The following is a 23478-nucleotide window of genomic DNA, read 5'->3' as shown; positions in this document are numbered from 1 at the left end:
TTTTCATCAAAAAATATTGGTTTTATTTGACTATCAGACTCTTCCGTACACATATATGAATCAACTTTTGTAATGGCGTGTTAATTTGTACAAAACGATGAATTCCCTGCGTCACAAGAAGCCCGCGTGTCGATAAAATGCAAACAAATCAGTAAACGGTCAACGAAGAGACCCGCAACGACGCTCTTCACAAACAAACAATACTGAATATAGACTTTGATGTACAACGACCGTTTTTTTGTCTCTCTCTTCAAGACGTAACAGCAATACATCTATAATTACTTTCTTACATCGCAACAATCGCACGAGGGAGGTACATTTCAAGCGTGAGGCCGTAGATAATCGACCAATGTCTTTAATCAACGAGAATAAAAATTGTGTCAACGTAACGAGTCGCGATAACAAAACGCACGTACAAAAAAAAAAGGTAACACGGTGAGGTAACGAAGTAATCGGGGCTAACAATCCCGACGTAACGGGAGAAAGAATCAGGAAAAGCAGGAGGGAGAAATTTCACTATTCGCATAAGAAACGTATTCTCGAAAGGAGCGGAAGATCCGCGCTTCTTTCGCGGTTCATTCAGTGGATCAATCGTAGATAGAAGAAGTACCCTACGTAAAGAGAAAATTTCAGATTCGCCAGCCAATTATTCTCTATTGCCTCGAAGAATAATAAAAGAGAAAGGGAGATAAGAGACGACGGAAAGAAAGCTCTAAAGAGGAGAGGGGTTTCGATCGGAGGAACAAGATAAATGAAACAGCTCGATCCACGTGACTTCCTTATTCCTCGCCTCCTTGGCCGCTTAGTTGCTGCTGGGTTGTTCCCGCTTCAGCTGGCCTAATTCCTCCAGCATCGCCTGAAGTCCGTCGGGGACTCGACCAGCGTCCAAATCCTGACCCCACTGACGATACTGCAGAAAAATAACAAACGGTGGTGTGTAAAGTACGTGAGTTTTTCGCGTCTCTCGGTTTCCGCTCTTTCTGTTCGTACTAAACCGTCGTCCGCTGGAGATCTTCGGTGGGATCAGGAAGAGGATTTGGAAGCAGCCTCGTGGATACGCAGGAACGCCGGACTTGTCGGAATTTTTCAAATGTTCCTTTTACTCGCAATACTCGGCGGTTTAATCGATATAAGAACCTCGAAACATCGATGTCAAATATTTTCAGAGCACCTCGTTAACGAGCAGTCTGTTACAGCGAAGGAGACAAAGAAAAACGAATGCGATCAATCGATAATCGATAATCAAACAAATAATTCTCTATTTCGAGTTTTTCCAAAGCGTGTCTTCTATTATTTTATCGTTCTGTCTTTGAGTTTCACTCAAATCCCTTTCTACAAAGCATAATCAAACAAAGAGAATCTATGTAAAATAGGAAATTATTTACGCGAAATATTTCCTCCTATGGAGAACCAAAGGAATAAAAATTCACTGCCGAACGACCGCGTGAAGTACTCAGATAATTCTAACAAATACGAGTGCTTTTCTACGAAAACAAAACAATGAAGACGCGAATAATACTTCTAGTCGTATTGCTAAAGAGCGAACCTTTGTATTCCGCCAGAACTTTACACTTTTGCGAGTAACTTAGTTTGCACTTTCGAGGGAAGGTTTAAGGAAGACGATAAAGAAGACGATGAGGAAGGCGATGGAAAAGAAAAAGTTACGAGGTAACTCCAGCTTCCGAAGAATTTGCTTTGCTTTATGTTCGAGATACAACTAATTCAGGTAACTTTAAGAGTTACATCTTTTTTTTTCTCTTTTTTAATAAAATAAAATTAAATAAATAAAGGAAGAAATCTTCCTTCTGTATTATGGGCTTTTGCTTTTGTTCTATTCGAGTAATTAGTATAAAACTCTAGATAGTGTGCAATCAAATATTGATTGACATAAACAAATTTTTTTAGATTCATATTTAATTTTTCATTATAAACGATTTGCATAAATGTATAGGATGCTTAAGAAAGTGTTACTAATAACACTTCTTGTAAAATGTTGAAAATTGCTGTTGTTAATAATAAAATTATATGGTAATAATTTTCAAACCATAAGCTATGAAAGCTTATAAACTTTTCGCGAATTAAACATCAGAGTATAAATATCGAAAACTATCCGTCGTTTAACTTTAAGTGCACTTTCTTTTGTAAGATCGACATTTATATTTAAGGAAGAGAGTTAAAAGGTGAAAAATGTTAACTTCTAATAACAATTTAAATGTTAAATTTTTTTCAATACTTTTGCTAAGAAAGAATTATGTTAAATTTTATAAAGGACGGCATTGTATCTTCATTCATTTTCTGCTAATTATTATGAAATACTCTGTCTAACAATTTCTTAATGTAAGTCGCAATTCATTCACGAGCATTTGTCTTTTCTCTCGGCACGCAACTTGTTCGTCGCAATAAATTTACTTCTAAAGGAGAAAATCTTGGAGATTCTCCACTTTCATTCGTTCGTTTATGAAAGGGTTAAAGAATATGACTCACCATCTCAAGCTCCTTTCGCAGAGCAAGCACCGCCTTTTCTCGGTCGGCCACGAGCTCCTCCAGGTACTGATACCTCAGCTTCTTGCGAGCACGGCACTCCCTCGCACTCTGCCGACTTCGTTCTGTAATAGAATAGCAAACGAGGGTGAGAAAACGTGGATCCATATTAATATGAGAAATCGATGCGTGCAAAAGCGTGATGGCCCCGAAGACTAAAGTTTCGGCCCCCCCAAATTCGCGCCGAGCATAAATTTCTCTGGTTTTCGGCGTCAGGTTGTGACGTAATGGCAACCCAAGTGGCAGATATATATCACGAGCTCTACAAGAATTCACGATTTAATAATGTCGACAAACGCGCAAGACGCATGGTAATGCCGCGGCATATGCGACCGAAAAGCGGAAACTTTTACGAAGACGGACGGTGTGTTACGGTAAGCTATAATTTTGTTCGAACGTAGGGAGGGAAAATAAACGTGTCGCATTGTCGGATGTCGGAACGAAGTCGAAGCACAATGAAACGCGAAACCAATTTCAATAACGACGTTGTTGCTAAAATCTGAAATCTATAATATTCAAATTCACGAATCCTAGAATTTTATCAGATTATCGGTTTCTGTGCGCTTTAAATTCCAAAATTCTCTCAAACACTGAGGTTTCTGAGTTTCTAGATTCTCCTTCTGAGATTCTTGCATTCTAAAGCCCGTATTTTATTTCTTTAGTTCCTATTTCTATTGAAAAGAACCCAATCAAAACCAGTCTTTGAAAGCGACATGATTTAATTAATGGAGAATCAATTTAATAACACTCGTCATATCATATCTGTATTCAACAAAATATCGAAAATGGTAATAATGTAATAAGTTAATTTATATAGATACCTTCAACTTGATAAGAGATTTTATTCTCCAAACAAGTGTTACATTTAATGTATTCAAATAATGTAGTGATCGAAATTCCAGAATATAGAATATTCAGCACGCACGTATTTCGTTTACATTATAACGCGCGTTGTAAAATATTTTATGGCGACGAATTATTATATTTGTTTGTGCACGTCGTAAAGCACCGTTTATTTACAAAAGACCGCGTGCGGAGTTCAACTCGATTAAATACAAAAATATATAATTAAAAATTTCACAATATCTATACAAAAAATAAAGAAATTTAAATGCATGCGTAATAATTTTTTAAAATAAAAATTATTTTAAATGCTGCTTCAATTCAGTATTTTATATTTGTACCTTTTATTATAGATTATATAAATTCAATGTAATTACAACATTCTTCCTCTAAATAATAATTTTTTTAATTAAATAGGATCTATTATGAAAATTGCATTATAAGATATGTATTTCTATATGTACCTAAAAATATAAGAATATATATTAAAGCATCAGAAATTAATATATTTTTATTAATATTAGCTTAACAAAAATAATTATATATAATGATAAATAAATCTCGAATCTATTGTTTTATGATGAAAGAGTTATCTCTTGTACACTACAAGAGATTAAGAGATTAATACATATTTGTTTTTGGAATAATTATTCGATTTACTATGCATATATGAAGATGCACATGTAAATTCATAAAAGAGAGAAGTTTGATGTGTTATTTATCGATAAATTTCCTTTTATTATATAAAAATATATATATAAATACAGATTATGAAATTTTCAGAAAATACCGTCGGAAACTCATCATGTAATATTAAAATTTGAGCAATTTTCAGTATCGAAATAAATGTTGAATCAATATTTAGGTTACATATCTAAATGGTAAGAAAATAAGAAAAATGAGAATACAATAAAATAAATCATAACAAAGAAAATATTGACATTTTTATAAGATAAAATTCTGAATTTCTTTATTATGTTAGTATATTATTGTATAAATTATAGTTTGTATATTATAAGCTATATTATAAATTACAATAAATGGAAGAGACTTAAATAAATTAATTAATATTGATAAAATATAATAAAAAAAAATTGTAAGTATAGAAATAAGTTACTTTATTTTCCTTATCTTCTCTCCAAATATATCTTTAAAAAATTTGAGATGTGATTGACATTATTTTCTTTTAGCATTAAATATTACATAATTATGTGATACCAAGAGAGAAAGTAATTAGGTTTTTTAGATTTTTTTTCAATATCTGTCACAAATATTTAATAAAGAAGGCTGAAATTTGTGGCTTTAACTCGTAGGTTCCTTTGATTACGAATTAAAGAACCGTTATAAATTTTTCAAATTTTTCCAAGTTATCCAGATTATCAAATAGCTTCGCAAGAACCAAATTTCTTTCCTTCGTGGAAACTACTTCGCGCCCAGGTATATAATAAATGTCCTTTACGGTCGAGGTTCGCAAATGCGCTGTATCGTTCACGGCTTGCCAGACCTGCCTTTTACGCGGCAATAAACGTCACTCGTCTCATTGCGAACCTCTAAGAGTGACCAAGCCGCCGGCGAATTTTCGCAGTCCGTGGGGCAGTCGATCGGCCCGATGCCGTAAATTTTATCGGAAAGAGATTCGTTGATGTCGATTGGAGCTGACGCGCGATCGCCGTCCCGCCGCCCGGGGAGATCGATATCGGTGCGCCGCGCGGAAATTAAACGTTTTCGCACAGTCAATTTGTGGCTCCATTTAAGCTCTCATTGCGACGGCCGACATCTGGACTGAATCGAGGCGAAACCCGAGCGAATTTAAATAAAGCCGCTTCCGTTAGCCGTACGGAGTAAAATGGAGTTCGTTCGCGCGGCTAAGAACGACGCTGAAAAAGACTCGCGCGCAATTTCCGTCGACATGCGAGTCGCCGCGAAACCCACAGGACGTCCCTTTAACGACATATGGGAAACAAGCTGAAGAAAATACGGGTTGTTTCAACCCTTTAATGGATTGAAATTGCTAAACCGTTGTGCACGTAAACTCCCAACAAAAAAATAGCGAAAAGAGAACGATTAAAAATTCAATTTTTCAGAACGATAAGCTAATAAGTTTTTAATGGGAAAATAAATTCACACAGAGCCTCTAAAAATCAATCTGTTTTATGAGTTATTAATGGGGCGTGGAAAATTAATATTTGCGAAATTGGATCGAAATTAAAAGTTTCAATCTTAAACGGTCAAATATAGTACGAGTGTTTTGCAATGCGCTGCCGCTGTTAAATTTTCAAATACAATTTAATCCACAATCCCTGTATTAAAAACTTTATACAAATGATAATCAGCCGCAAAGTTTTCAGATAAGCGAAAGCCGCGAATGTTCCCGATAGTCACCGTATCTGGAAGAGAGTGTCGGGCGCAAGAGACAGCGTATAGATTGAACGGCGTTGCGTTTCCGGAAAGGCGACCGCCGCCGCATCGTCGCGCGCGGTCGGAAGGAATCGCGGGAACGAAAGCGGAAGAAAGGGAGGAGAACGAGATAGCGCGCGCCAGGCGATTATAAAGTTTCCCCGTTCCCGAATGAGAGGGCCACCACGCGCGTTCCAGAAATAACCCCACGGAATTACTCGGTGCTGGCTGGTCCATGCAACCAGCAGCGCAGCGCCACAGCATCAGCGAGACGGCGGGCTGGTTTCCACAACGCTCGATCTCTCCTCCTTTCTCCTCCGCTCCGCGCCTTTTGTTACCCCCCCCCCCTCCCTCTGCCCCCCCGAGAAGCTCCGCGGCGGTGGCGGAATTGCAAAATAGCCGAACGATAACTGCAGGGCGAGAGCGCGGCGGGCTGTAATCCTCCGTTCGCCGGGGTATCGAGAAACCGCTGTGGGACCGGGGGCCCCAGATATAAATATTCATTCGAGGAAGAGATAAACGTTTCTACCGGCGATTCGCACCGTTTCGTACAACCCTTACGGTGGCGCGAACGAGACGGAAGTCACGTAATCGGCGGCTACGCGATTCCCACCTCGCATATTGCCGCCGCGATGATCGAACATTTTAATCTTTTTCTAAATAGCGATCGGTATATTTACTGATTTGCAGTGGCATTATAATTGCGATAATCAGCGAGTATTCATTGTTTCTTAATCATTTTTTATTTAAAAATTCGTGTATTATCACTGAAAGTCAATGTATATATTTTCACTTCCATCGATTTTCACTAATTGTAATTTAGATACCATGTCGACACTCTAAATCTAAACCAATAAAATCTTGCTATGCTACATTTATAACTGTGATCATCAGTAATTAATTCATATCAGAGTCTTTCGGTGACTCTGATTAAGAAAGGAGTATTTTATCACTGAAAGACAGTGTATATATATCACTGATTGATATAATTATACGTATAGCACTGAAATCAAATTACTCACTGCCTTTCAATGAATAATACATTGATTCCCATTTAGAGGGTTCGCGCGTAAAGTCACGGTCGCAACGAATGACCGATATTCGCTGGTCATGTCCGTTTCATTGTCTCGTAGAACGCGCTATTTTCTATTTTATGCGAGCTTTCATACTTTGGATTAAAGAGACATTTAGCGACGAGAGATGCTGGTAGATAAATTCAGGTAGTAGCCAATATCCACTCGCGTTAAATTCTCGTTCCTTTTATCGATTTCGTCCTTACCTTTAACGCACATTTTTACCCCTCGGATTTGCGAAAAGTTTTTTTTCCCCCCAAACAGACCAACAATTCTATCGAAAATCCGTACAACAGCGCATTCTTACGAAATAATAATTTTCCGTTGCAACAAAGCAACATAAAATCAATAAGTTCATCACCACATAAATTATTACATTATATAGCCAATTAAAGTATCAAACAACAGAGATTTGTAACGAGAAAATGTAATCGAATCGATAATTAATTGCGGTTATGTTTTAAGTATCGTCACTACATTTTATAATAGTAATCAATGACCTATAATTTGCAATAAAATATTGATCAATATTCGATTGTCATCGATTAATGAAGCAAAAAAGTTATCATCGATCACAGTCAAATTATATAATGCTATAATTATATTTTTATTATAATTCTGATTGAATAAATTAACATATGCATGTTACGCTACTAAAGCGATTCTAATAAAGATAATAACATTGTTTCATTTCATGATTATTAGATAGTGATTAATGGGTAATGTGTGTGGATGACAGATCGTATATGCAATTCACATTTATGAATTATTTAATAGATTTTAATGATAATTACTTAATTACTGATTTCAAATTATTTCGCTGATCCAATTTATGAAAACAATTGCGTTGTCGCAGCAATTTCATAACGCAGGGAGTGCGAATCGTTAGAACGATACAACCTTTAGTTCTAATCGCAACCACGGGGTAAACAATTTATCATCGATAAAATCGCGTCGTTACAAGCGCAGCGGGCGACGGAGCGAAATGTTGGAGCAGGTGTCTCTCCAGGACGTCAACAAGTATCCTTCACGTAGCTACTTACCGAGCTTAGCTTTCATGTCCGCCCTCTCCGCCGCCTTCCTTCCAGGCTTGCGTCCCCTCTTGCCCCCCTCTTTCCGATCACCGCGAGATCCCTCCTGCAAATGAAAGGAAACGTGGCGGGTTAATTGGCGGCAAAAACTCGTCACCTTGTAAATGCTAATGACCGAATCAACGTCGTCGGTCATCGTACGCTTTCCTCTCTCCCGCCGCGATCGAGATATCGCGCCCAGCAAAACAGAGAGATCAGCCACTCGTTAAAACCAATTCACGTTGCGCCCACGATCGGCTTTTATCAGCTGGCATGGGAAGGGACTGGTGAATAATCCCACCGGGAGTTGTTCATGATTAATGATCGCACCGCGAGAGTGTATTTACGCGGGGGAGGAGGGCGGAGCGCGACGGTGACAAATCTTGCGCGGGAAGCCGAGACGGCATTAAAAATTGACAACGCTACAAAACGCGCGATCTACCGAAACGAAAACGCGTTCGCGCGCGCTCGCGCGCTATGAATAATTCGCCGCGAAGGTAATTTACGATTCAATCGGGCCGCGGTCTCACGTACGCACGTACACGCGGCCGTTGTAATACCGCTTGATCCGCGCCGGAGTTTCGTCCCGAAATAATATCTTGAGCGAAACACGGCGGTGTCGCTTTCAATGGAAACAAAAGCTCATTGTGTCGCCGAGAAGAAGGAGCCGAGAGGAGGAGAGCCCCCTCCCCCCTCCCCCCCGCTGCGGTGAAAAGCTCAGGCAGATGAAACCGTCTTCTTCGTCCGCGAGAAGATTTTCTCCTCTTCCTTTCCTCCCCTTCTCCTCTCAACACCGCGCCGATCGTAAACGCGAAATGAGCAATCGCTGTCTCGCCGCCAAGTCCAGCGTGTTTCTCTCCTTTCTCTCGCGGTCGCAGAAGAATGCAATGAGCGTTATTCAATATCCGCGGATGTGAGACCGAACGATGCCTGACAAACTGCCCGCTTCTTCGCAGCCGGCGACGCACGGTTTTACGAAGTTCAGTTTTATAGTCGCCGTAACCCAGAGGTCCGTCGGATGAAACCGAGCGAAAGACACAGCGCTTTAACTCTTCTCTTTTTTCCTTTCATACATACGTAGCGGACCTCTCGGTTTGACCTTATCCGCAAGCGAGATTTTTTAACGCGAGAAAAGTCGAGACATTCTTGAATGTTGTTGCCTGTATATTTTAACATTTCATTTTTTTTTTTATACCTACTATTCCGAAATTGGCATCACACATGGGCGCGCGGCAAACGCGTTTATCCCTCGTGAGATTTAGAATTAATTTTTTTATAAGAAAACTTATTCTTAATACAAGATTTAAGCGCATTTCGCGCACGCGGCAAGCAGAGTGTAAGATAATATATCCTTAATCGCAAAATGTGTTGCTCTTTAGAGTCGTATGCGAGCCACGTTCCTCAATGTAAACAGATTCTCCATAAACTCGCGCGTTTTCTCGACGCTTCCTTCATATACATTATTACAAGACAAGTCACTGCGTCACGCGGTCGTTCCTGATGCTCCACGGTTCCGTCTCTTTCTCTCTCTCGTCTCGAGGATATTATTTATGCAAAGTATACTTTTGTCGTGCATACGAACTGCCCGGGGTCAAACGAACGAACAAACAAACGGCGGGGCGCGCGTACATTTTCGCGCGGCTCTCATTTCGTCCCCCTGTAACGAAAAAAAAAAAGCCGGTCGCACCGGCGCGAATGCGATATCAACGCAAAATAATTACCTGGAGGAACAATTTCGCGGAGCCTTGGGAGCCACGGTGGACGCGACACACGCAAGATAAAACGCGTCCACCATCTTTCGCAGACAAGCTGTTAAAATTTACACGCTCCACGGGCACGGTTGTCGCATGTACCGCGGCCTTTTAGGTATGCATGTGCGCTCAGGGGTGACAAAATACAAATTTCGCCCCCTTTTAGGATCGCTGTTTACCGCTACGTTTACCTGTCCGCACTTCTCAATCTTATCTGATATTAAATCTCCCCGAATCCCATTTCTTCCTCCTCCCCCTCCCTACCCTCCTCGAGAACTTCCGGGTTTTTTAACCGACACTATAATCACCTTCTTGGTGATCCGAGCCTTCTCTTTCTTTGATCCATAACTCTTCCTCCTCATGCCATTGTGTGAGATAATTGAAATTGATCTTCACATGCAGAAAAATGCAGAAACGTCGGTAATTTCGAAATTCTCGCGCGGTAATTTACGCGACGGTCTGTAAAATCGAGAACGTAACGTACGCAAACAGAGAATTCATTCGCGGTCGCTTTTTACGTAGTGTATTGTAGTTATATACTGACGGGACAAACGATATGGATGCAAACATCTCGTTAGCAAATGTAATATCGTGATACCCAAGGAGTATCAAGTTATCTGTCAGCCGTATTTTTTTGAAACAGATTTTTCGCAAAAATCTGTGCGTGTGCTGAATTAAAATTTTAAAAAATTAAAAATTAAATAATAAAACTATACGAAATTTCCTCAGAATCTCGACCTAAAAAGTATTACAAATTTAGTTCTTAAAATATTTTGAGTAAAACTAATTTTTATAGAAAATTATAATAAATTTAATAATAATTTAATAGCAAATAAATACTTAAAAAGATTACGAATAATAACGAATAAATGATAATGCAATCTGTTCTAAGAAACTTTAGATTTGACGCAAAATTATATAAATTGCTTTGCTCCTTCATTTTTGCCATTTCAAAGAATAAAACTTTTACAAAAGAAAACACAAAGCAACGAATAAATTAATGCAAATTACGGCTAGGTAAAAATAAAAGATGTTTCGCGATTAATATAGTATATATCATGACGAACATTTTCGTCAAAGAATTGGAAATAAAGGAAGATATAGAATACATTCGGCAAAGAACCATTCCTTGCATCGACTAGAAATTGCATAAATATCTTATTTTGATTACCAAGTATCCGATATTCTCGCGGGGAAGATACACAATAGCATTGAAATAGCGATTCTTTAGATACGTTACCCATGGCAATTGTAAAGATAGCAGTTTGTATGAATACAAATGATTATCACTTGGAAGTTCTGACATCATCATATATCACAGAGAGTGTGACGCCTTTAACACAAGCGTAAAAATGAAGCTCAGAATTAATATAGTATAAATCGACCAAAATCTCCACGATCATCATATAAAATTTCCGTTATGGAATATAAATGATCCGCGACTATAAACCCTTCCGAAATCTGTCAGACGTTTGCTGATACTGACATTTCCCGTCTACTTCCTTTTCTCCGTCGTGTGTGTCGCACACTCGTGCCACATAGACTGCGAGCGCACAAACTCTAATTCCGATTCCTTCTCCTGCGTACGACAATCCATTGACGACGGTCTGATCGACGTACATCCGATCACCGACGAAACAATCAGTCCGTTTCCGGAACCCGGCAACCACCCGTTACGATTCCCATCCTTTTGTCGCGAAGAGTAAGTGCAAGCGCGGATATGATGCAATAGTAAACATGGTATCAAATGGAAAATTGTACTCGAAAATTTCCATAAAGTACATCCGACAATTATTAACGCGACTCTGATTACGTTTCTTTGCATCAAAATTGTATAATTATATTAATTAGATGAGATATTTCCAACACTATAAAGAGAGTGAAAACGAGAAATGAATAGAATTAAATATAAATATATTTTGTACAATTTATGTCAAGTATAAATTAATATATTAAAATCTCTGAAAAACCTCATTTGCATCCTTATTAAAACGCAGTGCATCATTTCTTGTTTCAAAATAACAGATGCAAAGGCATGTCTCATTAAACATAAACAAATTTTATACAATTATTCGTAATTATAGGCACTGCTACTAATATACATAACGTTTCTCATTGACATCACGGATGTCACACATTTTTTCATTCATATTACTGTTATAAAATAATGGTATATATAACAAATTTCGCAGTACACTTTCCAAGTACCGTGCTAATATCATTTATAATTCCATAGCGTTTGCAATTTTAACGGTCGGACACAACTATCAAAAGTGAAACGTAAGGTTCCGTCGTCGCGCGTATGTAAAATTTTATGACATTTTCTCCGATGTTTCTCGTCGTTATCAGCGAAAACGCGTGAGAGGCAATGTTTCTCGTTTAAAAAGTAATTTCAGTTTACCGAAACTCGATTACTTGATGCCGTTACAGAAAATGAACATGGTCCTACCGCCGAAACGAGTTTCTGCAACGGCAATGCTCACTTTAATTTGTCTACTTGCACAAAAACCTGTTAATACATTATCGACGTTCTACGATTTTTGCGGTTCAAAAAAAAAAGGATGGAAAAATAAAAATTTTCTGATCTCCCAACATTTCTCCAGAAAATTTATCCCGTCGCAGAATCATTGTGCGAAAATATGTACAACGTGTGCAAATGTGTACACTCAATATTCTCTAAGAGATAATCTCAAAATTACATCGAAATATCTTTTTAAAGAAATATTCTTTTGATATAGTGGCAAAGGAGCCTACTTTATAATTTTAAACCGTAAGCCCTTCTGCATACAACGCTTTCACGCCACTTCCAGACGTGGAGTGTGCTTTTTCTACGGAAGCTAACCCGTCTAGAAAAAACGTATTTGCCCTAAAAGCAGCGATGTAAAATGTCATTATCTTTTATGGATACATTTTCTGCACTCGTATCGGTCACGCGCTCCAACGTGTATAAAAAATATATTTTTTTATTACTTACTGCTAAAAAGACTAAAAAAGAATTACTAAAAGCAAGTACCGTAAAAAAAAAAACCCCCCCGACGGCACCCAACGGTCGGACTTAAGGCTCCCTGCATATACCGTTTTAACATTAATCAAGCTTCGAGGCACGCTTCAATGGGAACCCTTAACGTCGTCTCGCCACGACGAGACCGGATGCCCGATACTATGCGCGCGGCACCGGGAACCGGATGCCCGTAAAGCATATTGCACACAATACGCTGGCGGAGAGATGCAGCGACATGGTTCACACCGCCGCCATCACCTTTACGCTTTCGGGCGCCGAATGCACTGACGTCCGCTAACGATAATTTGAGATATCAACGTCGATGTGTTGTACTCTCGGGGGCATTAAATTTCTGCGCTGTAGATCTACGTGTGGCTTCCCGACCTTTTCACTACCACGCTGCACCGATGACAAATTCCCCGCACTTTAGAATACGAGCATAGTTATAGAGAGGTTTACAATTTTTGTGCAATTAACGTTTTAACAGGTCTTCCAATTAACTATGCTTTGAAAGTGGAAACAAGTGATGAAAAACGTGTTTCTCTCAGTTTATTTCTATTTATAAATTTCGTTTTGTAACGGAATTTTAAATTGAACCTCCGCCATAAAGACATATAATGTCACGGAATTAAAATGAGAAATTCTGGACGCCACACAGGAAAACCTAATTTGCACAAAACTATATTGCGAATAAATAAAAAGCCTCTTTTGCACACGTTTATAATAACGCGATCTGAAAATTCAATACTATTTTCGTAAAATGAAACTTCAATTAAAGCAATCTCTGACATTATGAGTATAGAAACACGTTACGCGCGCGCAGGAGAGGCCATTCTACCGTTATAAATTAAAACAAATGTTCTTACTGTAAACTGTTGGCTGGAAGACCCCAAAAATCCATTTAACTTTATTAAAATTTCGCTTGGTCTCGTAAGTAAATGCGGAACCTGAAAAATTCACTTTGCCCGAAATCTGCTCAAGGATTACTGTGAAATATAAATAAGTCTTGGGCCGCTTCTGCAAAGAAGCATTACCATCTTCATCATTCAAAATCCTCGAATATATTATTCCTTCACGAATTTACCGCTCATCTCTCTTTCTCTTCTGGATTATCAAGTTATTCTGTCAGAAATTTAATTCAGTTGCAAAAGAGAAAGATCGAAGAACCTGCCAGTTTTTCTTAAATCCCGATCGGAATAATAGTCGTCGTAAAATCGGAGAAGAAACGCTCCTCGTCGATCAGCGGGATAATTAATAACGAATAAGAGCGCGGATAGATTATATTACGTTGAAAAATCGAGTTAACGATGCGAGCTCCCCTTTACGCGGTTACAAGTCATTTAAAACCCCGCGAGCAAAAGTCATTCATTAGATCGCATTCCTACCTCGCGTTTCGCCGAACGAGTCTCAGGTGATCGCTTTTCGAGAGAAAACTCTTTAATTACGAGCGCGCCACCGCCACCGCTTCAGCCACTCCTCCTCGTCGTCTTTTGCGCCGGCTTTTTCGAATTGCACGGTACTCTCGAATTTCGTGGCAAAGGAGGGGAGGTGGAGGTAACGCGTGCTCGCAATTAATTTTCATTATTAGCTGAATTATTCCCGCGACCTCTCTTAACGTGACCTCTCTTCTCAAAAGTGCGTTAGAACACTCGACTCTCTCTCTCTCTCTGTGCGCAGAGTTTCTCCCCTCCTCCCTCCCCTGTTATTCCCCTCGTAGTCACGCCGTTTCTTCTCACATACTCGTGATTCGAATCACCCACACTGGACCCACTCATCTTCTCCGCTCTGCTTCCGGGATTATCTGTTTTTCGCGCTCGAGTACCCTCTCGAATTTCAGCGTCGTTTGACACGGTTTTATTAGCATGGTTAATTTTAACTGCCTCAGTAACCAGGTTTGCCGAGGGGGGAAAGGGGGGGAGGCGAGCAATTTCTTTCACCCTTCCATCGTCTCTCATTTTTCCTCTGCTCCCTTTTTTTCTATGTTTTTACTCCTCTGACGCAACAACCTCGCGAACACTACGATGAAACCGGACGTTCGCGAGAAGACACGCGCGCGCGAGAAGAGGAGGCACTTCTACGTAGCTGGCTTTACTATATTTTTTTTTTCCTACCTTGTTTAAGGCGCTCGGCGGAAAATGGACGTTAGACAAATTGGACTAAAGTGGACCGAAATGGAACAAAGTAGCCGTGAGTGAGGGATAGGAACGTTTTACCATGGTGGTCGCGAGGTAAAAGCCGGTTCTCTGTCCGCGCTTAACTCTTTCGTCTTTCGTGAATTCTCATTTTGCGGGATGATTTACGGAGAAAATTTCGCGAGTGTCCAAACTTTTATAATCATCGGGCGGCGATTAACGCTAATTTATTGTCGCGGCAGGGTCCTTTGGCGCCGAAAACTTGAAACACTCGCGCGGACGCAATATTATATTTCGGGCAGCGTAAAAAAAAAAGATCCGGGTCCCTTTGCGTGCAGCCAAGGGGGGAGAAAGGGGAGACGACGACGACTTTGTTTTTAAGAAATTCTCCGATTTGAATTCATACGGACGTAAAACTCCGGGGCGCGCGGGCTCGCCGTAAAATCTTAATTCTCGTCGCTACGCGCGTACAAACGCTGCAGAATTTACGGCGCGTACGATTTACGTAAGTTTTCATCAAGATTTCACAATACGTCGTCGCACGGTGAATACACGCGCAGGCTCGCTCGTCACTCGCGATAATAAAGCACGGGCAGTGCCGGCAAATGCGCGATGCAAGAGTTACCGGGGGGATTCACCGTGCCCACGACCTTATTATTACCTCCATTCGATGGTTGCACAATCCTCCGATCCGCTCGCACATTTTCTCCCGCGCGAGACGCGGCTTCGCTTATCTCGAACAGAGGATTATTTCATCGGTTTCGCCCCCTCCCCCCCCTCGCCCTCTCGTGTTTGGAGATCCCCCGGCGTATTTAGCGCGCCGTATGTTTCGCTCGTACGTAAGACTTTTTAACGATCCGAGCATCAACGGTAGAGAGCTTTCGCGAAAGTTACAATGCCGCCCGGCGGCAATTTGAAAGGACGGTAAAGCGGATTTCGACCTCAGGGGAGTCCAACTTTCGGAGTGACGCTTTAAACATCCGGTGATATTTTTCTCGGGGGGGGGGGGGGGGTAAAAAATGTTTGTGATTTTTAAATCCCGTTCCTCTCCCGATGATCCCGCGATGGGTCGTACAAATCGGACTTTCCGGCTTTATATTTACAATTGAGCGACCTCATAGATATGTTATTTCGATTTCGCGTTATTTTTATGTGGCGCTATGTCTTTTCTCTTTCTCTGCAACGCACAAAGCTGCGAAGAGAGAGGGAGAGAGCGTAGAGTCGCGGCTTAAAGCTTTCTTGAGCTTTTCCAGGTCATTGTTCGTCCCGAGTAGCGTAACCGGAAGAGAGTAGGAGGCGCGGAAAGAGGCGGAGAAAGCTCCCTCGTAATTTTCCAGCCGCCACGCCGCCGCCGCTCCAGCGCGACGTTATGTACAACAATGGACGGGGATGTTTCGCGAGCACAATGGGCTAGTGCGAGCGAAATCATTGCGTGAGCACGAAAATCACGTAAATTTCGCCGCGTACTCCGCGCGCACTTCCGCCCCTCGCGAAAATACGCTCGCGTAACCCGATATAAAATTATAGAATGAAAAGCGAAGCCTTCGCTGCACCTTCGTGATATCCCGCGGTAAACAAGAGCAGATTTTCAAAAATCGCTAAGTTAACACGCGTTCTCGCGAGAATTTAAAGATATACAAGATATAATCCACGAAAGCACCTTTGCGATAGGCTTGATAACGTGACAAGTTTCACTACCTCCCTTCTCCCCCCCTTCCTCCTCTCTATGTGCCTTGACTAAAAATTTTCTTCGAGATATCGAGATAAAATTGCACACATTCAATAGAGCGCACAGCGAGGAAAGTATATGGAGGCGAACACGTACATTTCCCTGCTGGCATACACGACGCTGATAAGGAGACAAAGAGAGCGCGATTGGATTTATGCGATCGCATTCGTCCACGTCGCCGACAATAATTTATGAAAGTCAACGACATAAAGAGCGCACGAGCGCATCTGCGCGAAGGAAGAGGACGTAGATCCTGACGACAGAGAGGAATAATATCTCGAGGCGGGTATAAATTCACCCCGCCAACGTCGACGTCGATGGGAGATACCGCCGATCGACCGAGGCCAATACGCATGTGGTTAATGAAAATAAGAATGATTCGCAATACTTGCGCCGCGCGAGAGACAATGAACCGCGTGATACGCGGTGCACTTTGCACACCGTGCGATGACGCGCGATTCTCCGTCGGATACCGAAACAAGCGCGTAAAGGTCGGCTCACGAGAGGTTCGTGAGAAATGTCTTACTGAAAACAAAAACGGCACGTTAAAACACATAGGGCAAATACGGAGGGAAGAGGGACAAGAGACCGAGTGGAAAGTGCCGTAAATCCTTTGAAGAATTTAATATACTTTGCTACTTTTTAGAACGCGTTTTTTTTAATGCACTACTATGCTTACAAGAAGTGTGTAACTTTGAAAGTATAAGAGATAGATATGAGAATCACACGACCTTGCCTCGTCGTGGATTTTCTCAAGTTCAAAGATTCATTATAAAATAAATAAGAATTTGTTTTTTCAAGATCTAATTTGTTTTATCTAGAAAAAAAATAATATTGTATTTTTATCGTAGTTTCCTCTCGTCACTTGTTTTATTTGACTATTCTCTACAATTTTTAATTTTCGTTAAAACGATAAGAAAAAAACTTATAAATTAATAGCTTTAAATATTCATATTTAATAATAAGATGGGCAATGTTATTTGTTCACTACGAATTCTTTCAAGTGGTTCTAGAAAACGGATAAAGCATTGCACTTCCGTGAATTCCATTGATGAATTCGACGTATCGCAGGCTCCCATCTCAAATGAAGTATTATATAATACTTATTAGAGCCGGTAGCACCGCCACATATTACGCTAAAGATATTGCGCCCGGCGAGAGAGGTTCTTTTGCACAGCGCTGTGTGCAACATCTGGAGCGTTTCTCGTGATAACCTGGCTCGTCGTCGAGATACGACGAGCGCGGAACGAGTGACGGCGTTGAGAACGCGAGGGATCCCCCGTTACGTTACTGCTACGGATTGATGCTGCTGCGCGATGCTGCAGTAACAGCAACAGCAGCAGCAGCAGCAGCAGCAACACCCTAAAGCCGTACCACCGGTGATGATAATGATAACGAGAACGATAACGCTCGCAATACCGACAATCGCCGGGAGTGCCGTCCGCGACGAGGGGCATTAAAGTTCTACTAAAATACAGTGGCTACGGAGCGAGAGACGATGACGGTGTCAGATATACTCAATGAATACGGTATCTCGAAATATGTATATTTCATACAAGACTCGCCCCGAAGAAGCGGCCCCGAGTTCCGGGAACAATGCGAAATTGAGATTTCGACAATCACGACGATACCGAAGCGATCGATCAGGTCAATTGTTAGGTATAGAGAATAGATCAATTTAAATGGACAGCTTGCGAAAGAGAAGTCACGGAAAGATGCGCTCTGACGACGGCGAAATTATGCAAAGCACGCGAAGGCATATCCGTTTCCTTCTTTGTAGGCTCTTTTATGGGTACGTACGTTCCCCGTCCGTTATCGCGCGACTTCGATTAAGTGCTTTTACAGCGCGCATCGAAGCGTTTAATGTAACGCGCGCGCGCGCGCGCGCGTGGATGCTTGCATCGCCGCTCGAGACACGATGCTCGTCGAAGAAGTGCACGAAGGACAACGGACGATCACGTACAATCGTAATTCCCCGCTCGGACACGAGATTGCGAACCTTGTTTCCAAGGACGTGATACGAAGGAAATATCGCGGATTCGTTAAAAGACGCCGCGCTGCCTCCGACGCCTTCGCCTACGAACCTCAATTACTTCCCAACTAACCGAGATGGTACTCGGTGGATTTCCCCGTAACGCAATGTAACACGAACTATTTGAAAACTAGTACGCGGGGAGTCTTTCCAGTCACGGATCCTTCGTCGAATTTGAAATCTTTTCTCCGACGAAACCTCCTTCGTAAAAAATCTCCGTCTCCATCGACCTTTCGACTTCTCTCGGGGATAAACATGTCAGTAAGAAATTATTATGAAACCGTAGCAATTACGTCAAACGTGAAGGGAGATGGGGGGGGGAGAGAAAAAGCATAATCCGCAATATTTCTGAAACAACAAGAACCGTCTAAATCTTTTTATTTCAATATATAATATCGCGTACCGCGCGGTAGTTAAAAGAATAAATGTAAATTTCTGATAGCGCGAGGATGCAAGAGTCCGTACGGTTGGCATTGAACAAAGGTAAAAGCAACAAGAGAGAGAGAGAGAGAGACACGAATTAATCGATGCTGCAGCAGATAAAGTCACTACATTCATTATCATATTAAATCCAGATACTTTATAGAGATATAATTCGTACCAGACGAATAAACATTAGCTTATATTATTTAAAAAGAAGATTGATAACAAGATAACTTGGAAATAAAATTACGATAACTTTGGAAAGATTACTTGCGCATATGTTTATGCCACGCGTGAATATGAGCTGTTGCGTCTTAAAAAAATAAAAATTGTACGCCAAATCAGATTTTTGAACAGTTGCTCTCCGATCTCTCAATAATTCGATTAACATGTATTACAGTTCTGATATTACATATAAATATACATATTACACACACACACACACACACACACACACACACACCACACACACACACACACACACACACACACACACACACACACACACACACACACACACACACACACACACACACATATATAAAATATAGATATTCTGTGGGCAGAGTAAAGGCACGCTTATATAATTTATATTTTTAACAATTCAAATATATTAAGTAGACCTTATTTAGATATCTTGTATATATTGTATCCGAACTTTTTTAAACAAATATATTTAACCGTATATGCAACTTCTCTCAAAGTATAATACGACACGGCCTTCTAAGTATAATTGAATTGCGTCGCCGGAACTTGACCGTCTCTTTGCGCAACGTGCGCACTTATTTTTTCTCGGTTCTTCGTCCGCAATGGAGGGGGGGAAAAAAACCTCGACGACGGAGACCCTTCGAGATAAGCTCGTCAAACACGAATTGCAAATACGAGTACAAAATACGACGGCGATATCGCGAAACTCCTTCCTCCGAGAATAAAACTTGTCTCGCGATTACTCGGCGCGCGCTCGCGCGCGCGCGTTGCGCAGTTTTTTTTCGCGCGAAAAAGGCGGCTCGCTCAAAAATTGTCGTGGGGCCGCCGGAAACGAGCGCACACATGCTCCTCTCGTGTCGACGGCGACACGCGTCGCGCTGCCGAATTGCGCAGTAGCGTCGCGCGGGTAGGCGACGCGGCGCGACGCGGAGCGGAGCGGCGCGACGCGGCGGGCGTTCCGAAATCGACCGGTTTTCTCGCACGGTGCGACGCGTCGGCGTCGCGGCGGAGGAAACGTCGCGACACTTTATGAATTACGATCGTCTCGGATACGGGACCGAGCGGGCGTCCCAGTTTCGTCGCGCCGACGATGCACGAGCGAGAAAAAGAAAGAGAGATAGTGAGAGAGAGAAAGAGAGAGAGAGAGGACGAGTGCGCGCACGCATACCGACAGACGACACACGGACGGCGCCGCGTCGCGCCGTGAAACGTTACATACGCCTGTGCATATAAGGCGTTTCTTCCTCGGCGTGCGAAACTTACGGAATACGGCGAGTGCGACGCGAAATAACGGCGACGACGTCGGTGCCGCGGGACGGAACGGCGTCGCCGTGGCGTACCAGCGACGGCGTCGCGACGCCCGACGGCAGGCACGCCGGGCACCGCGCGAAAAATATCTGGAGGGAAAACTCACCGGTGCTACGCGTCGTGCGGGCTCTGTCAACTGCGCAGTTCACGGGCCAAAAGGCGCTCTCGTGCGGCAGGGACGTGACGCGCGTGGCTCGCGCCCGCGACGGCGGCGGCGACGCGGGCCAATGCGCGCGGCCGGTGACGCTGGCGCCATCGCGCGGCGCCACGCGGAAGCGCGACGCCATTTTTCATTGCGCCGCCGCCACCACGGCCACCTCCGATCATGGAGTCGCGATTCACGCTCGATCTCTTTTGAGTCGGACTCGTGCGGCGACGTCTCTGTCTTCGTCGCGCCGACTGATCGAAATTTATGCATTTACAGGCAGAAATAAACTTCGGAGAAACGGAACGGTGGAGGGAATCGAAAGTTTATATTTCTTTACGAAAAATGATTCTTTCGTCATCGCGTCAAAGGGACCGTTTCAAACTCGATTGTCGCCATTTCTACTGTTGCTTTCATCTAATCTTAAAAAGAATGTTAAAAACGTACAAAATCTTGATGGGATACTCTTTCGCGCATTACGCAGTTGTGCATTAGAACACGTACCTCCAATGGCGACTCGATCTCCGACTCCCGCCGACGATCGCTACCGGGAATGAGCAATTGCTGGCAGAGCGAAGCGTACCCGATGCCTCAGTTGAAATGATGTAAGAGTCCGAGCCACGACGAGACACTCGCGATCGATATTCGCACGCGAAACTCATTTCAGACGCGTAACTGTCGCGAGAAATACGGAAGCGATTCGCGAGCGAGTCCCGGCGTTCCACACAGCGTTCCGTAACTGACCGATTTGAAATCTACCGGAGCGCAGATAGCGCGGGAAAGCATCGAAAGAACAGTGGACCAATCGCGTCGCGAGACGCGAGAGACGCTCGCGCTCTCTGTGACAGGACTCCGTAACTCTTGACAACAGCGTCGGTATCGTTGTTGATAACGTTGCGCAGCTTTTTTACCAGCGAGTTTCTTAAATATTCGATCGATTAATCACATCATACTCAAGTGCAAAGAAACCTTTCACAGAGCAAAGTTGCATTTGCACCTAATGCGATTCAATCGACGAGTTAAAAAATTATCTCATGTGCAATATCTGCATAATAATATTAACATATAATAATACCAATACTGTCGTTAAGAATTGATCATTTCTGCTGAGAGAATCGATCGATTATGTACAAAGCAATTTGATAAAAATTGAGCGAATTTACTAGAGTATTTATAATTTCATTGGTCAACGCTCCATAAATTTACTCGGTTTTCATAAAATTGCGCAACACATAATCAATCCCTAAACTCGGCATGTAAAAATGAGCGCGTATTTAACCTCTTTAAGAGGAAAAAAAGACAAATACGAAACAATTGAAATAATCTACAGATCGAGTTAAAGGCGATCGACTTATTATTTAATAATTTTAACATTTAATTATAAATTAATTATAATATTCAAGGTAATGTAAATACGTACATATTTCGAACTTTGTGCGTTGACAATGATTACACCTATTACGGCAGTCTTTCTGTTCAGGCTCTTTGAAATGTGTGACGATCGACTCCAGATAAATCTCCGTGGAATACGTTCAGTAGATTTGCGACACTACGAAACACTTTCGCGAAATAATTATCCGAACGATCGCGAGGAATGCAAAACGACTCGAACGCAACGCAAACGCGGGACCAGACATGATCCAAAATGTCGACCGGCGTCATTCACGAAGTTTCAATGAAGAACGTCGATTGTCGCATCAGAGAAATTTCGAAAACTAACACAAATTCACGAAAATATAGTACTACGATGTGCTTTTAGCCGAAATCCAAGGACAAAGAAAACTCGCGAAATCGATCGTTCGACATCTTGGGACAATTTGAATCTGCGATTCGAGCTCAACGGACGCCAACTTCCGCAGCGCCATCACTCGGCGAGAGGCGGCACTTCGCAGACGTCGCCATCTGTCGCACGGAATGCCAGGCCGAATCAGGCGCCAGCCTGACCGCATGAACGAGATATCGGCCAGCTAAACAGCAACCCCCCTCGTCCACCCGCCCTCCCCCCCGAACACGCGATCGCGATCGATGCGAGCTGGGGTGTCGAGACGATTGCGATTCGCGCGTGCAATCACGATCGTCGAACGTGCGAGACGTGAGCCCGATTAGCCTGACGCGCGCCCTCTTTGCACAATGTGGTGTAATCCTGCCAAGAGCGCGCACGCAAGACTCGTTTTGCCCATGGCAGGTTTGCGTCACGCGCGAGCACATTGTCAGGCGTTTATGCCAAAAAATTCGCGCACTCACCGTCTCGTTCTCCACGATGCACATCGGCTCCACCTCCATGGCGTCAGGCACCACGCGCGTCGATCCTTAGGAACGATAGGCAGCAACGGGGTGGCTCGCTCCTCGCGATGGCGATCGTCCGTAACAGTTCGCGACGGCAACGTGTGTCTGTTTACAAACACTGCAAGGTCACACATTGGTCCGCCGTCTCCTCTCGTCCCCACCTTCCCGCCCACCCCCGCTCATTTCAGGCCGCTGAGTCGTGTTACGTCACGAGAGGCGCGACCGTGGCGTCGCCGCGCGACAGAAGACCCAACTTCTTGCAGAAATGCGCGTGCGCATGGGGCGCGATGATAGGCGATATGAAAATAAGAGCGAGGTCAGCTAGCCGGATATCTCGAGAACTGATAAAGAAAATTCGATGGTCGAAGTCCAAGAGACAAGCGCATTTCGTTTTGCACGAGACGCAATGCGCCCGTTGCTTTCAAGGCACTCTATATAAATTTTGCTAGACATCTTGCAATTTCAAAAGAATATATAAAATTTAAAAAATTATTAATAATAGTAATTATTATTAGTAAAATATATTATAAAAATAAAGAA

General features: G+C 42.4%; 1 protein-coding gene across 3 annotated transcripts; it reads right to left on the bottom strand.

Annotated features, from left to right (window-relative positions):
- Positions 1-23431, bottom strand: LOC105836855 (REPTOR-binding partner). 3 transcript variants are annotated; one of them, XM_036291533.1, is made up of 5 exons: positions 22897-23070; positions 22073-22201; positions 7898-7991; positions 2485-2606; positions 1-910 (listed from the first exon to the last, which is right to left on the bottom strand). In XM_036291533.1, the coding sequence occupies exons 1-5, from the start codon at positions 22933-22935 to the stop codon at positions 803-805; spliced, it is 492 nt and encodes a 163-aa protein (XP_036147426.1). In that variant the 5' UTR covers positions 22936-23070; the 3' UTR covers positions 1-802. The 3 variants fall into 3 exon arrangements, with proteins under 3 accessions (XP_036147426.1, XP_036147428.1, XP_036147427.1); XM_036291535.1 differs by lacking the exon at positions 22073-22201 and having other exon boundaries at positions 22897-23063; XM_036291534.1 differs by lacking the exons at positions 1-910; positions 2485-2606; positions 7898-7991 and adding an exon at positions 21157-21573 and having other exon boundaries at positions 22897-23431.
- Positions 23432-23478: the final 47 nt, after the last annotated feature.

Source organism: Monomorium pharaonis, chromosome 8 (genome assembly GCF_013373865.1).
Source record: "Monomorium pharaonis isolate MP-MQ-018 chromosome 8, ASM1337386v2, whole genome shotgun sequence".
Classification (NCBI taxonomy): domain Eukaryota; kingdom Metazoa; phylum Arthropoda; class Insecta; order Hymenoptera; family Formicidae; genus Monomorium; species Monomorium pharaonis.
The sequence above is the reverse complement of the archived record's forward strand: the minus strand, read 5'-3'. Positions and strand labels throughout refer to the sequence as shown.

What these genes read in the sequence shown, in the direction of transcription:
- LOC105836855 (XM_036291533.1), bottom strand. Translation starts at nt 22,935, where the DNA reads ATGGAGGTGGAGCCGATGTGCATCGTGGAGAACGAGACG. An exon ending in GCATCGTGGAGAACGAGACG is followed by an intron (nt 22,202 to 22,896) that starts GTGAGTGCGCGA and finishes AGTGTTTCGTAG; the next exon opens with TGTCGCAAATCTACTGAACG. An exon ending in ACGCACAAAGTTCGAAATAT is followed by an intron (nt 7,992 to 22,072) that starts GTACGTATTTAC and finishes TTTCATTTGCAG; the next exon opens with GAGGGATCTCGCGGTGATCG.